The following is a 16155-nucleotide window of genomic DNA, read 5'->3' as shown; positions in this document are numbered from 1 at the left end:
GAAAGAAAGAGGCTGATGTTCTTCTGCTTAGGAAAGATGTGAGAAAGGTTTCTAATTTTATTCCTAAGTAGAAGAACATCAGCCTCTTTCTTTCTCCTGACAACTTCCTTGACTACTTGCTGGTTAGACTGGTGGGAAACTGACCAGCAGGTGGCGCTGTTGTAACACAATTCATTCATATTAACAGTACATGTATCCCTTAATATCTTGGAATTAAAGAAAAATAAATAATGAATGTAAATTACAAACGTTCTTAGAATAGCCCCCTCATCCATTTCACAATCATTTGTTTTTAGTTATCCTTTAAAGGTATATTTGCAGGGCTGCATGTTCTAAGAGTGTACTTACAAGGCAGCTGAGAGTTGTAGTTGCACACCATCACAGCTGCCATCACTGTACTTGCTCCTGTCTCCTTCCCTACAATCCTAATAAAGAAAAAGAGTTGCAGATTATGTATTATGCTCTACACTGGCTTTTTCCTTGTGTTATATGTTCTCACCAAGTATTCTGTTCAAAACATCCTATCACTAATCCAGGGTGAAAGTCTGCACCCCACATCTCCAGCTGTTCTTTTTTTACTTATCCTTTGATTGTGTTTATGGTTTTTTTTTAGTGTTTTATTAGGCAAACATTATTTTTGGGGTTGACTTTCCCTTTAAAGAGATACTGAGACCAGAAATTAAACATCTTGTTTCATTTATCATCATAGCATCTCTGTTACGTCTTTGCATGAAATATATATATATATATATATATATATATATATATATATATATATATATATATCTTCCATGTTCCTCTATGAGGGGGCTACCATATTTCTGCAGTAGTAGTCCATTAGCGTTAGAAGCTCTAACTAACAGGTTAAAGGGAACTATACCCCCAAAATGAATACTTAAGCAACAGATAGCTCATATCAAATAAAGTGGCATATGAAAGAATCTTATCAAACTGGAATATATATTTAAGTAAAAACTGCCCTTTAACATCTCTTGCCTTGAGCCACCATTTTGTGATGGTCTGTGTGCTGCCTCAGAGATCACCTGACCATAAATACTGCAGCTCTAACTGTAACAGGAAGAGATCACCTGACCATAAATACTGCAGCTCTAACTGTAACAGGAAGAGATCACCTGACCAGAAATACTGCAGCTCTAACTGTAACAGGAAGAGATCACCTGACCAGAAATACTGCAGCTCTAACTGTAACAGGAAGAGATCACCTGACCAGAAATACTGCAGCTCTAACTGTAACAGGAAGAGATCACATGACCAGAAATACTGCAGCTCTAACTGTAACAGGAAGAGATCACCTGACCAGAAATACTGCAGCTCTAACTGTAACAGGAAGAGATCACCTGACCAGAAATACTGCAGCTCTAACTGTAACAGGAAGAGATCGCCTGACCAGAAATACTACAGCTCTAACTGTAACAGGAAGAGATCTCCTGACCAGAAATACTGCAGCTCTTAACTGTAACAGGAAGAGATCACCCGACCAGAAATACAGCAGCTCTAACTGTAACAGGAAGAGATCACCCAACCAGAAATACTGCAGCTCTAACTATAACAGGAAGAGATCACCTGACCAGAAATACTGCAGCTTTTAACTGTAACAGGAAGAGATCACCTGACCAGAAATACTGCAGCTCTAACTGTAACAGGAAGAGATCACCTGAAAAGAAATACTGCAGCTCTAACTGTAACAGGAAGTGATCACCTGACCAGAAATACTGCAGCTCTAATTGTAACAGGAAGAAGTGTGGCAGCAAAAGACAGAACTGTCTGTTAATTGGCTCATGTGACCAAACATATATGGTTTGTTTGGTATGTTTGTGTGCACCATGAATCATACAATCCCAGGGGGTGGCCATTATTTTTTAAAATGGCAATTTTCTATTAACGATTACCTAATGGCACATACTACTAAAAAAGTATATTAATATGATAATGGTTTATTTACATGAAGCAGAGTTTTACATTTGAGCTGTTTTATGCAATATCTTTTTATAGAGACCTGCATTGTTTGGGGGGTATAGTTTTCCTTTAAGAAGGGAAAGTCAGGTTGGAAAACAGACAGGTTTAGGAACTTTGAGTAACAATTACTTACAAAAGCAGACCAATCAGTGAAAAATGATCATCATGACCTATAGGCAACTTTTAATGTACATAAATATTTTGAAGAATAGTCTTTTAGTGTCAGTATCACTTTAAGAATAATTCATTCCATAAAGTTGAGAAATTCGCTTGATACAGTGTAATAATTGCAAAGTGGGACATTACACAGAGCACTTACGGCACAAAATAAGACAATAGAAAGTTCATTGCTCTGACTTTTGCGGTTTTATCCTACTGGTACATAAACATCTTATAACAGGGCCTTATCATTTAAGCACTCATTTTTGTTAATTATGCATTTACTAGTATCTTTACAATTTGGTTTCTATATCTTGTCTGGAATAAAGCATTGAGATCTATTTCAGTATTTAACTCTTGTGGGTTGTTACGTTCCGTCACTGAGGACAGGTAGAAGAAGGGAGCTGATATGCTGGATAACCCGGAGTATAACTGTAAATTGGAGAACAGAGTCCGGAAGCCATGAAAAGGTGAAGGTGAAACCAATGAATAAACAGAATATGAGGTACTGGTAGGCAAAGCAAAGTCCAGTCAATGGGCCAAACGTCGGGACAGGCAGCAAGTAGCAAAGGTCCAATAAACAAGTCAATGTCGGGACAGGCAGAAGTCCAGAGGGAAAGTCCAGAAAGCATTCCCGGGAGATCCACACAAAGCAGGAACAAAGTCAGTGGGAAGGTCGAGAGAGCCGTCTGAGGTCAGTACCAGGAGATCCGCAAGAAGCAGAGCACAGTAACAGGGAAAGGGCTCAGAGACTTGGGATGAGGCAAGTATATCATGGAGTCACAGGCTAGATCAGGCTGAGGAGCTCAATGCTTGTTGCTTGTAACTGGCTTATAAAGGGGGTGAATTGCTAATTGACAACACATAACGTTAAAGGGATACTGTTGCGGGAAAATGCGTCAGTTATTAGTGCTGCTCCAGCAGAATTCTGCACTGAGATTTGTTTCTTAAAAGAGCAAACATATTTTTTCATATTTCATTTTGAGATTTGCCATGGGGCTACATATGTTGTTAGTTTCCCAGGTGCCCTCAGTGATGTGACTTATGCTCTGATAAACTTCAGTCACTCTTTACTGCTACAATGCAGGTTTGAGTGATATAGCTCCCCTCCCTTCCCTCCCCAGCAGACCATCAGAAGCCTATCAACAGAATAACGGTCAGCTAACCAGATAGAAGCTACCTGAGAATAGCACCAAAGCAGGAAAATCGCTGCTTTTTTTCCTGCTTGGGTGCTATTCTCATGTCTACCACTAGGTGGAAGACTTGGTGTTATTCTCATGTCTACCACTACGTGGTAGACATGAGATAGACTAGCACCCTAGTAAAGGTGGCCATACACGGGCCGCGTCGGACAGTTTATTGGCCCGTGTATGGGGCCCCCCCGACGAGCTTCCCCGATCGAGATCTGGCCGACTCTCGATCGGATGGGACAAAAAATCCGGCCCCATCTATTCGTTGATGCGGTCCCGCGATCCGACCGCCCATTACTATTCGTTAGGATCCGATCGTTGGGTACTAGGGCCCACAATCCGATCAGCCCCATATTGCCAACCTGAACGTGGGCATATCGGGGAGAGATCCGCTCGTTTGGCGACATCACCAAACGAGCGGATCTCTCCGTATATGGCCACCTTAAGGTTCCTTCTCAAAACTCAGAATCAGGCACATTGCACTGAGATGGCTGCCTCCATACCAATATTACAGCTAAAAAAAAAACATTTCTCAGTTCAAGAATGAAATTTGAAATGGTAGAGTGAATTATTTGCAACGTAAACAGTTTGTAATTTAGAAATAAAAAGTAAATGTTAAAAATCATAATAAAATCATAATAAAAATCAGAATCCCTTTAACAAGAAAGGAGGGGCAAGAGAGCAGCATAGAGAGGTAGCAAAAGTCCAACAGGAAAACAAACCCATATAACTCAAAGAGGTCCCAGTGGCTCAGAAGAAGAGTGCAGTTATGGTTCAACAAGCAGATGAGACTTTGATTCCCAGCATTTCCTCACATGGGAGCAGAGAATTTAAATCAGAGATCCACTTAGTTGCCTCCTTGGAGATAATTTTTACATTGTTTACCCCTGTGCCAGTTACATTTTGTTTTGGCAAACTGTTATAAATCTAACCCGTATATACTCGAGTATAAGCCGTCTCGAGTATAAGCCGAGGTACCTAATTTTACCTCCAAAAACTGGGAAAGCTTATTGACTCGAGTATAAGCCTAGGGTGAGAAATGCAGCAGCTTCTGGTAAGTTTCAATCAAAAAATTGAGGGTTTCTGCTCCCATTGGAGGTGCCGGCGTCTCGTTTTTGGATGCCAGCGACCATTCTTGGACGCCGGCGAATATTCTTGTAGACTATTCTCGGACGCCGGCGACTACTCCTGGACGCCGGCGACTATTCTTAGACGCCAACGACCGTTTTTACGCTTGACCCGAGTATAAGCCGAAGTAGAGTTTTTCAGCATATTTTGGGGGCTGAAAAACTCGGCTTATACTCGAGTATATATGGTAAGCAATGAGGGAACAGTTAAAGTGAGCTGACACTCCTCTCTGTTTATTGTGTCATATGCAGCTGTAACCCATTCTTGGCACACTCCTGTACAATAGATCGCACTTACACCTGGCTGGTTACCTGCATCAAATCTGCACCAAATCTTTGCAACAAGCCTAGCCTCTTTGCTCGTGGAAGATACTGGGAAACTAGGAGTTTACAGCACAGTGCCTCCACCTAGTGGCACTGCAGGGGGGTTAAACTAGGATAATAAAATAAATGTGCAACTGGCATCTAATACCGTTAGCTTATTGTGTGCCCAGAACATTCCATCTCTGTATATTTGTATTTATACATATGGGAAGAGGGAGGTTCCATATTGATTCCCTTAGACAGTACAATATGAGGGTATAGCTTATTGTGTGCCCAGAACATTCCTTCTCTGTATATTTGTATTCAAACATATGGGAGGAGGTGCCATATTGATTCCCTTAGACAGTACAGTATGAGGGTATAACTTATTGTGTGCCCAGAACATTCCTTCTCTGTATATTTGTATTTATACATATGGGAGGAGGAGGTGCCATATTGATTACCTTAGACAGTACAGTATGAGGGTATAGCTTATTGTGTGCCCAGAACATTCCTTCTCTGTATATTTGTATTTATACATATGGGAGGAGGAGGTGCCATATTGATTACCTTAGACAGTACAGTATGAGGGTATAGCTTATTGTGAGCCCAGAAAATGCCATCTCTGTATATTTGTATTTATACATAAGGGAGGAGGTGCCATATTGATTCCCTTAGACAGTACAGTATGAGGGTATAGCTTATTGTGTGCCCAGAACATTCCTTCTCTGTATATTTGTATTTATACATATGGGAAGAGGGAGGTTCCATATTGATTCCCTTAGACAGTACAATATGAGGGTATAGCTTATTGTGTGCCCAGAACATTCCTTCTCTGTATATTTGTATTTATACATATGGGAGGAGGAGGTGCCATATTGATTCCCTTAGACAGTACAGTATGAGGGTATAGCTTATTGTGTGCCCAGAACATTCCTTCTCTGTATATTTGTATTTATACATATGGGAGGAGGAGGTGCCATATTGATTCCCTTAGACAGTACAGTATGAGGGTATAGCTTATTGTGAGCCCAGAAAATTCCATCTCTGTATATTTGTATTTATACATAAGGGAGGAGGTGCCATATTGATTCCCTTAGACAGTACAGTATGAGGGTATAGCTTATTGTGTGCCCAGAACATTCCTTCTCTGTATATTTGTATTTATACATATGGGAGGAGGAGGTGCCATATTGATTCCCTTAGACAGTACAGTATGAGGGTATAGCTTATTGTGTGCCCAGAACATTCCTTCTCTGTATATTTGTATTTATACATATGGGAGGAGGTGCCATATTGATTCCCTTAGATAGTACAATATGAGGGAATAGATTATTATGTGCTCAGAGCATTCCTTCTCTGTATATTTGTATTAATACATGTGGGTGGGAGCTGCCATATTGTTTCTTACACACAACAGTCTGAGTAACAGAACATCGCTTATATGTTGATCTGTGGCAGAATGGGCCCATGTCTTCTAGTTATAGGCTAGATCCGAAAGGGTAGTTAATCATATGGATAAGACTCTGCTCTGGTAATTTACTTCCCAGGAAAGACAATGTGTGTATGACATCTCTGGCTGGATCAGTTGTGCCTCTGGTGAGAGACAGTGAGATACAGAGATTCCTGGTCTCAGAGCTGCAACAGAACAAAGGGAGACTGGTTATTTCTCTGTACACTGAACTGGTTTCCATTATAAAAAAACGAAGAGGAATAAAGATTAATAATAATTTCATTGTCAAACAGAGTACAGGATACACAAGGTGCTCACTCTTAGCAAGACCCTCAATAGACTGATGTAGTTCTCACTCTGATGGCACAATCCCACCATTCCAACCCCTACAAGTAGAACTTCAATAGGTTGTCCACTACCTTGAGCCATCAAACTTGATTCCCTACACTTGTAGATCACTAACCCTCTTGAGCTTCATGCTGCTCTACTAAGCATCTCTGACTTCTTTAGCAACTGCATGTAGCAACTAGTCAACCATCAGCTGGTACTTGTTGACAAGGTCCCTCTTCCTAATCCAAACTAGGAGTCCAAAAGTAACATATCTACCCCCAAACTACTAATGGGGAGGCCTTTGATATCTCTGTACCAATGGGACTTCCCCACCTTCCACAGGGAATATCTACATATATATGGGGATGAACCTTTTCCAAACTGCCCTTACACTGACCAACACTCTCTATCTACAGGTATAAATTGCTTGGGAAACCAAACAATAAGGGAAGGATAAATTCCTACCCCCAAATGATAACATTCTAATTTATAGGGCAGATAACCTTAAACCATCACCTTAACGATGAGCAATATATATTGAGATCATTTCCAGTTGGTCTTGGTGTGTAATTTGTGCACAGGCCCTTGCCATATTGTATCTCTGTATCCCAGATACCAGAGAGCAGATTCATTGGAGGGATAGACACTTTATTATTAATATTTTTTAACTATCACAGTTATTTAGTTAACTAGGATTCAAGAACATTTTTTTTCAATTCCAAGTTAGGGATGCAATTACACACACACACATTAGCATATACAGGTGAAAACTTGGGATACATGAAGATGATTTGGGGTATTGTGATGCTGTTGTGGTTAAAACTGAAAACCTACATGTGCCATGACCCTATGGGGCTGATTTATTAAAGGTCGAGTGTTAGAGTTTTTTTTTACCTGGAATGAACTTAAAATTTGAATGATACCTTACTTAAGAAAAAACTTGAATGTGAAAAGCCTGAGTTCGATGCCCACAACACGAAAACTCGAATTGATTGAGTTTTCAGTGAAAAAAAACTCAAATCGCTTGAATCATTTGAGTTTTCAGGCAAAACCCTCCCAAAAAACATCAAGAAGGCTGTTAAGCTCTTCAAATGGTTCAAGGGACCTCTGCCATTGACTCCTACATGACCTCGACAGGTATTTTTTCAAGTTATTTTCAGGTGAGTTTTGACCAAAAATTTGAAAACTCGAATTAAAGAAAAAAACAAATCGAACCTTAATAAATCCGCCCTATAAGTTCTTTGTAAGGGGAACCAATCCTAAATGCTATTGTGCCGTCCATATGGCCATTCCCACCAGTGTGTCTTGCAATTAAATCTAAAAAGAAACCAGTTCTTACATCAGATACAGAATTAACTGGATCCTCCATGTCCTCTGGGAATTCTGGAAGGAGCATCTGAAATCCCTTTTTACCCCTTAGCCAGTATGTTTTCAGTCTTCCTTTACCCTGTGCCGAAAAGAAACAAGGAGATCATAAAAATCAATACAGTTTTGTAGTACAATAGTACAAATATGTTACAAATACTAACCTGCACAGCTAACACTTACTTTTATCTCAATCGACCCTCTTTGCTTTAAATCATAGCCCCCAATAGATTCCAGAGCCACCATTGTTGTTTCAGAAACATGGATACGAAGGGCTACAAAAAATAAAAGGTCTGTTTGAACTTGTAAAAAACAGATTTCCTACAACAAACTGACAAAAAGGGGAAGTTGTTTATACAGATCTCGTTAGTTAATTAATATCAAAACACAATTAGTGGATTTTGTTTGTACTGACATGGCTTTATCACAAGGTAACTGATGCCAGAGAGCTACTGAAAGATCTAGAGTTTACCTACGTAAACTGTTGCTCTCCATTCGCGATGCTGTGTTTACGGTGTCACCAAATAGACAGTATCTCGGCATAGTGACTCCGACCACGCCAGCCACCACAGGACCTGGATAAACATAGGAGTTGTTAGTATCACTGAGCCATGAAAAGGAGGTTAAGAGCCAACCTTCTGAGGAGTCCACTTAATCAATTAAGGGGCCGATTCACTATGGGTCGAATATCGAGGGTTAATTAACCCTCGATATTCGACTAGGAATTAAAATCCTTCAACTTCGAATATCGAAGTCGAAGGATTTAGCGCAGATAGTTTGATCGAACGATAATTCCTTCGATCGAACGATAAAATCCTTCGAATCGAAGGATTTTAATCCAACGATCGAAGGAATATCCTTCGATCAAAAAAAGTTAGCTAAGCCTATGGGGACCTTCCCCATAGGCTAACATTGACTTCGGTAGCTTTTAGATGGCGAACTAGGGGGTCGAAGTTTTTTTTAAAGAGACAGTACTTCGACTATCGAATGGTCGAATAGTCGAACGATTTTTAGTTCGAATCCTTCGATTCGAAGTCGTAGTCGAAGGTCGAAGTAGCCCATTTGATGGTCGAAGCAGCCCAAAAAACAACTTCGAAATTCGAAGTTTTTACCTTTGAATCCTTCACTCGAAGTTAGTGAATCGGCCCTTAACTGTTGGGGTTGTAAACCTAAAAATGAATATTTTTCTAATAAAAGAAAATACTTTTGTATGCAGCGTTCCATATTGACTACAAATAGATAATGATTTTAGACTTCTTAGTAAAGCAAAGCCTTTTCAAACCAATGCTCATGAATTTCCTACAAGACATATATGGAATGTCAGGAGTTACTACACATGAAATTGATAATGAGTGCCCTGGGGTATTATAATTACTATATTTATCCCGCATTGTGTTCTTGAAAGCATAAAAAAATCAAAGTAAGGACTGTATTTATCTTGTTCTGGGTTATTAAACATGGCATTAGCCCTGCTTCTGTCTTGCCATGTGTTCTGGGGTATTATGCTGTACATGTGATAGGCCCTTGTATACTATGATGGAATCAGTGTAGAATGTGTATTTAAGTAGCCCCACCAAAGACAAAAATCATCCAGCATTTAGAAGAAGGCATGTAAGACAGTTGCCATTTGATGGGACCTCATACAGCCAGAGGCCCCATGACCACAAAAAAATGGGCTTCAGAGAAGCCTTATGCACCTGTATTCAGCCCAATGCGGAGCTTTAATTTTATTTGTGGCATGTGCCTTATCCTAAAGGTCAGCATAGCACTTAAGAAGTGCAGAGACATCGTGGCAATTTCCTCCACGTGCTGAATTCCATTTCGTATCGGGAGGCCGCTGGCGACCATGTAGGCGTCTCCAATGGTCTCCACCTGCAGGGAAAGGAAACATAACAAGTGTTTGCGAAGATTCTTATTTATCCAGGTCATGGTATATCTGTAGAAACAAGTCAAATCAACTGGACTTGCTGTGTTTTTCCTTGAAGACGTTTTATCAGTCATCCAACTGGCTTTCTCAGTTCAGAATTGACAAAGCCAATGGATGACTGGTGAAACGTCTTCAAGGAAAAAACACAGCAAGTCCAGTTGATTTGACTTATTTCTACAAATGAAACATAACTGTAATTGCACGGTATTATACCACAAAAGATATAGGGGCAAATTCACTAAGATTCGAAGTTGCGCCAGGCGCAACTTCGCCGCACTGCGCCGCACTTCGCCAGGCGTAGTTTCGCCAGCGCTCCGCAAATTCACTAAAATCCGAAGTTGCGCACAGGGGTAGCGTAAGTTTGCGAAGTTGCGCTAGCGTTGATTCGTCAAGCGAAGCGAAGTTTTGCTAGCAAAGGTTAATTTGCATACGGCGCCAAATTCAAATTTCAATGGAGGAACACGTATCAGCACTACAAATGGCTAGAAAACCTTCAAAACATCAAATAAAAATTTTATTTTGCCCTACACATGTGCCCACTGTATAGTTAAGTTGCCATGAGTCAGGAAATGTAGGGGGGGATGAGGGGAGCCCCAAAAAAAATTTCGATCTTTTTCAGCCTATCACCAATAATGTAGAAAACACGCCAGCGTTTTTTGGGACTTAGAAAAATTTTTGACTTTTTTTGAAGCAATCCCTAGCTACTCTATTGCGCTTCACCTGGTCTGAGGTGGCGAAGGAAGTCTAGCGTAAAAGGTAGTGTTCGGTACACTGCGCGCGTTAGTGAATTTGCGTAGTTACGTCCGTAGCGAAAATTCACCAGGCGTAAGGGTGCGAAGTAACACTAGCGAATCTACGCCAGCGTTCGTTAGTGAATTTGCGAAGTAACGAAAATGCCCAACGCTAGCGAATTGACGCTAGCGTTCGGCGCTTCGGCGCTTAGTGAATTTGCCCCAAAGAGTGGCAAATAAAAGTGAAAGGAAACGTGGAATGCAGAAAGAGTGACTGAAAGCATTTAGAAATCAGAACACGAATGAAATGGGGTATAACATCAAAAAATAGTAATTTTGAGATTAAAAGTAAAAAATGCACATCATTTCTTTTCCATAGAAATAAAAAGGGAATATTTTATGAATATATTATTAATTATATTATTAGATATTATTAACAGGTCACGTTAGTCTTTCTATTCTCTGTGTGTGTATCAGGCTAGGGAAAGGGTCTCTTGTACCTTGTATACGTCATAGGTTTTTATGATCTCATCAAACAAACTGTACAGGTCATTCAGCAAATCGACCACCTCAAGGGGGGTGCTGGCCGAGCACAATGTGGTGAACCCAACAATATCAGAGAAGAAAATGGTGACGGAAGAGAAGCTCTCGGGTTCTACAGACTTGCCACACATGAGCTGCTCTGCAATGAAGCTGAACGAGGAACCAGATAAACATATTATCATCAAAATCCACGTGCCTTTATAACAGATAGACGAGTGTATAGAAGTGGCAATTGAATGCTCCGTGGGTACATGAGCAGGGTCAAAATTCCATGAAATTTAATAAAGAGGCACATCCCAGAATTCTGCCACCTGCCTACCTAGGTGGAAATCCTGCGGGTTGCATAATGCTCAAATTCGCCTGTACCATAGCTCTTGGCTGAGGTTCTAGCTATCTTTACATCAGAGTTCTCTGAGGCCCATTGTAAGCATGTAAATGTAACTGTAACTGATACTGAATGCAGTTTCTCTCTGTCCTGTGATGACTGATAAAATACTGCAGCTTTACCCTAGATAAGACTCTATCCCCACAATGCCTTGCATGTTCTGTGCATCACATCAAGTACGCAGGCATTGTGGGAGCCTTTACTATATCCTCAATAAGCTTTTTAAACCTTTGTAAATGGAAATACACAATAAAAGTGACCGTATAGTGTGAAACAAAGCATATACTACTTATTAATGGTATAATGGGATGGCTCACCTGGGCAGCATTGTAGATAATAACTTGTCGGTCTTCTTTTTCTCTACCGTCAGCTGCACTGTCCTTTCTTCCACAACTTCCTCGAGGTGGTTGGCATATTTCTCAAGTTTGTTCACCATATTGTCCAGGATACTGACATGTCTACAAAGATAACGAACATGGGCTCAGACTCACTTGTGAAGAAAATCATGAAAGTAATAGGGTCAAGCAGGTGAACCCCGGTCAAGGCTAATACCCATCAGCTCATTATTACGCAATAAACAAAATGGAGACATGTGATAGTGGTCTGGTGGTTTGTCAGTTTTCTTTTTAGAAAAAAAAGGTACGGTACAAGGGCTCTCAGTGGTTTCCATGATGGAAAACCCCATAATAGAACTGAACTGGCAAAACATAAAGCTTGTGTCTCACCCCTCAGGGCTGGCATCTCGGAGACTCCTCTTTATGGTGGTAAAGGAGGGGCGCCTCTCTGGATTCTCATCCCAGCACAGTTTCAGCATAGTCACAATCCTCTCGTTGCACTTTTCGACTGACAGCGACGGTCTCAATGGAACCCGTGAATCAGGGTTTTTAATTTTGTTGATAATTTCTGCAGTGCACAAATTCTTCCTTCACTTAATAAGTAGCTGTTAAAACCAGGCAAGTAACTATAACCCCTCCCAGAACACACAACTTAAATTGTCAAGTAGAAACTAAAATCACCTTGAGGCTCCAAAGAGAGGTCTTCAAATGGTCCATCGTCACTGCTGTGAAGCACTTCTCTCATTAGTATGGCAAAACTATAAACATCTCCTTTCTTGGATCCCTGGAAGGGGAATCTCTCCAGTCGCAAAAGCTCTGGAGCTGTCCAGTAGAGTTCTACCAACAATAGGTAGACAACAACACTCATAAACATTGTTATACTGTATTATCAGTTCCATGAGACCAGAAAGAACAGCTGTAAAATGCAGGAAGCTTTACTCATGGAAAGAAACAAGGCATCAGGTTTGGTGATGTAGGTCCATGTGTGTCCTACATGCCCAGTTATTATTCTTTAAAGAATGTCTACAAATCAATTTTACTGGTCTACAGTCATGGTCATGATGTCATATAATACCTATGCCAGAATTCACTGGGACCCAGTCAATAAACAGAACCATAAGCATCTGGTAATTTAAGCAACTAGGTGAACTTTAACTGTTTTTACTCTACTCACAGCCCCCACCTGAATAGTTGACATCTTTCCCTGTTATATCCCGAACATTCGTCCCGTGTTTAAATTCCCATAAACCAAAACCGGAGAGTTTGACCTGCATGCGACTGTCTACCAGGCAGTTGGTCGGCTTGAGGTTCCCGTGAGAATTCACGGGACTGTTGTGGAGAAATCCCATTCCCTATAGTTGAATATGAATGAGAAGAGTAAAGGGGATATAAATCTAGTTTGTTATGTAGAAGGAGAATGGGTTCATGCTCAAACACTTACATTGACAATGTCGTAGGCAAAGGAAACCTTGAACATCCAATCCAGCTCAATGTCGTGGTTCAGCAGAACATCCTGGCAGAGATAAACAACAGTTTTGCCATCAGATAATAGTCATGCCATACGGCAACCTTCATTTGGGAATTTCAATAGGAGAGCCTCTGATTTACCAGGATGTACCACCTCATGAATAATCAAACCCCTAGAAATCCTCCTCTGTATATAATTGTGTATGGGAGGTAACTCCAATTATATTATCAAATTTTCACTTTGGGATTTTTATTGTATATGGCAAACTCTGTTGTTCACATACTGTTCATTGCTTCGTTTTTACTTATGTTAATAAGTTTGTTAAGACATCACTTCTTAAGTGACCTCATTTCCAATATAACGGCTTTTTGAATTTAATGTATTCTAGCCTATGAGTATGCATTGTGTAGATATGAAACACGTCAGGCTTTGTTGCTTTTAACAATTTGAAATCAATCTCCATTATATCTTCAGCTGAAGCGGATTCTTTGGAGTGCTTGTCACTTTCGGGTCTAAATTGAAGTTTTAAGCTATGGGTCCTGGGCAAGGCACCCGGGCCACCATCTCTTTTTGGCAAGTGACTTTTTTTTTACACAGTAAATTGGCAGTGACTGCACTGCCAATTTGATTTATGCACCGGGGCACAAAGTAACTCTTAGTTTTCAGTTACTGTTCAGGATGAATGGCATTATCTAATGCTGTGGTAGCTGCCATGTTGATTCAGTAACCCATACTTTGAGTCCTGCATCAGGTCGGGAAACATCAAGGGGAGGAACCCTCGGAATAGCCGCCAAGTGCGGGCAGCCCACAGGTAACCCAGATGGATACCCAACAAAGGTGTGGGCTTGATACCTCCCACCCACCCTTGTGGTTCTTCCAGTTTGTAATATTTTTGGGAAGACTGGGCACCGGAGTGACGGCACTTCCGGTTTTGCGTGTCCACCGGGTTGAAAGGTTAGTTGGCCCATTGCGGGTCATGTAGCGAGAACAAGCAGGTAAAATATCAGGTTGCAGGTTCAGATTGTGGGTCCGGGTTTTGGGAACGGGTTTCAAAAAATGGACCCGCACAGGACTTTACCTTGAGACTTCCTTTTTTGCAGTACTGCGTTACGATGCAAACATTAGGAGGCTCGGTGCACACTCCAAAAAAAGTCAGCAGATTCTCATTTTTCATCTCTCGCATCTGAAAGGTGGAAGAGACTGATTAACATCCCTGGGCAGCTGGGAGTTGCAGTTTATCAACAGCTGGGCACAGTTCATGGATTCCTGGAGAATGAACATGCCATGTTACCCACTCACCCCACCCACTTTATTTTAAGCCCTGCCTCTTTTAGGGTGTTTTGTCTACTGAGAGGAGGGACAACTGGTAATTATGAATCCAGCATTTGTCTTACCACGCGGAATTCACGCACAACTGACGGCCTCCTGAGTCGGGATCCAGCTGTCTGGTCAGAGAGGTGTCTGATTGCAACAATGTTACCCTAAAATCAACAGAAGCCGTTAGAATCAACCCCCCACATGTAATAAAAGGCACTTAGTTTGCCAGGTGCTGTAACCTATAGTAACCAATAAAATATTTGCTACCTAAATGCTACCTGCTCATTGGTTGCTTTAGGCGATTATAACTGTAGCAAGCTTTGCACCTTTTATTACATAACCCCTTGCAGATCACAATCTAAGCACAGACTAATATGGCAGCTTGTTTGTGGCCACTGCACAGTTACTGTGGCCACAAATCAGAACTGGCATAGGTGATGCTTGTGTGTTGGGGCCCAACTACATTTGGAGGTGCATTTCATTTTAATTAGAGAAATATTAAGCTGCTTTGCCAGTGTCGGACTGGCCCACAGGGATACCAGAAAAACTCCCGGTGGGCCCAGGTGTCAGTGGGCCCTCCTGCTTCTAAACATTTGGCCTATTTCATGGCTATTCCCTATTTCTAGGCTAAATTTTTAAAAAAGAGGCTAAAAAGATGGAATAATAGATTATAGTATTTAAAAAAAAGAGTCTAGGAGAAAAGAGGTTGAGTGAGGAGAGGAGAGGAAGAAAATAGTACTGAGAGTGGACCCCGAGTCTGAGGTTTTTTGGTGGGCCCCTGGTCTAAGGTTTTTTGGTGGGCCCCTGCTGTCCCAGTCCGACACTGCACTTTGCTTCAATTTTCCATGAAATTCAGATGTTTCAGATGATTTGCTGTAGTATGCTGAAAGGTATAAATGTAGTTGTATGTTGCTTTCCTGCATGACACATACACCACGTGTAACTCTCTTGGACATAGAACCCGGCAGCACAGATCACAATCACTTAGAGTGAGTTTAACCACAGAGGAGTTGCATGCCATGTCCTCATTTCACTAATAATTGTAGTAATTCTGACATTGTCAACCATTTCAACTGTTATATCTCTTTTTTTTTTGCACTTGGGTTCTCATCAGTGATCTGCTGGAATTCCACATATATATCAGTGGGAATAAAAGGGCTTAGGGGACATTTTTATGGGTAGGCATGAGAGAGGTAGAGGGGACTGAAAAATGTAATCCCAATTTACTTTGCATTCCCCTAAGGTTTGGTCACAACGGAAGCCCTTAGTCTATAGAAGTATGTCCCCTATTTATCCCAGATCTGGGCACTAGGTGGTGCTGTGTAATAATATATAATATATGAGCTATGCTGTCTCAGGGTTTTCTTTTCCAGAGACATTCCTAATTGGATTGAGTCTCCTGTGGAACCATTATCAGTGCAGGAATAGTAAGGGGTAGCTAGATCCTGTCATCAGTCTCTCTATAAAAGAAAGACAGATTAGGGCTACCCATATTGAGCAGCTCTTGGCTCCACCAAGTGCAAACCAGGGGCAAGATGCAAAATG

General features: G+C 41.1%; 1 protein-coding gene across 1 annotated transcript in view; it reads right to left on the bottom strand.

Moving 5' to 3' along the window:
- Positions 1-6032: 6032 nt before the first annotated feature.
- LOC108695697 (guanylate cyclase 2G) overlaps positions 6033-16155 on the bottom strand; it is a 29963-nt gene continuing 19840 nt past the window's right edge. The window contains exons 10-22 of the mRNA XM_041570025.1: positions 14688-14774; positions 14372-14476; positions 13267-13338; positions 13009-13177; positions 12507-12662; positions 12216-12393; positions 11808-11948; positions 11063-11255; positions 9602-9776; positions 8381-8479; positions 8088-8179; positions 7879-7986; positions 6033-6394 (exon numbers count right to left, since the gene is read on the bottom strand). Coding sequence (XP_041425959.1) covers positions 6389-6394; positions 7879-7986; positions 8088-8179; positions 8381-8479; positions 9602-9776; positions 11063-11255; positions 11808-11948; positions 12216-12393; positions 12507-12662; positions 13009-13177; positions 13267-13338; positions 14372-14476; positions 14688-14774 — 1581 coding nt within the window. The 3' untranslated portion in view covers positions 6033-6388. The remainder of the gene's footprint in view (positions 6395-7878; positions 7987-8087; positions 8180-8380; positions 8480-9601; positions 9777-11062; positions 11256-11807; positions 11949-12215; positions 12394-12506; positions 12663-13008; positions 13178-13266; positions 13339-14371; positions 14477-14687; positions 14775-16155) is intronic.

This window comes from Xenopus laevis, chromosome 7L (genome assembly GCF_017654675.1).
Source record: "Xenopus laevis strain J_2021 chromosome 7L, Xenopus_laevis_v10.1, whole genome shotgun sequence".
NCBI lineage: Eukaryota > Metazoa > Chordata > Amphibia > Anura > Pipidae > Xenopus > Xenopus laevis.
The sequence above is the reverse complement of the archived record's forward strand: the minus strand, read 5'-3'. Positions and strand labels throughout refer to the sequence as shown.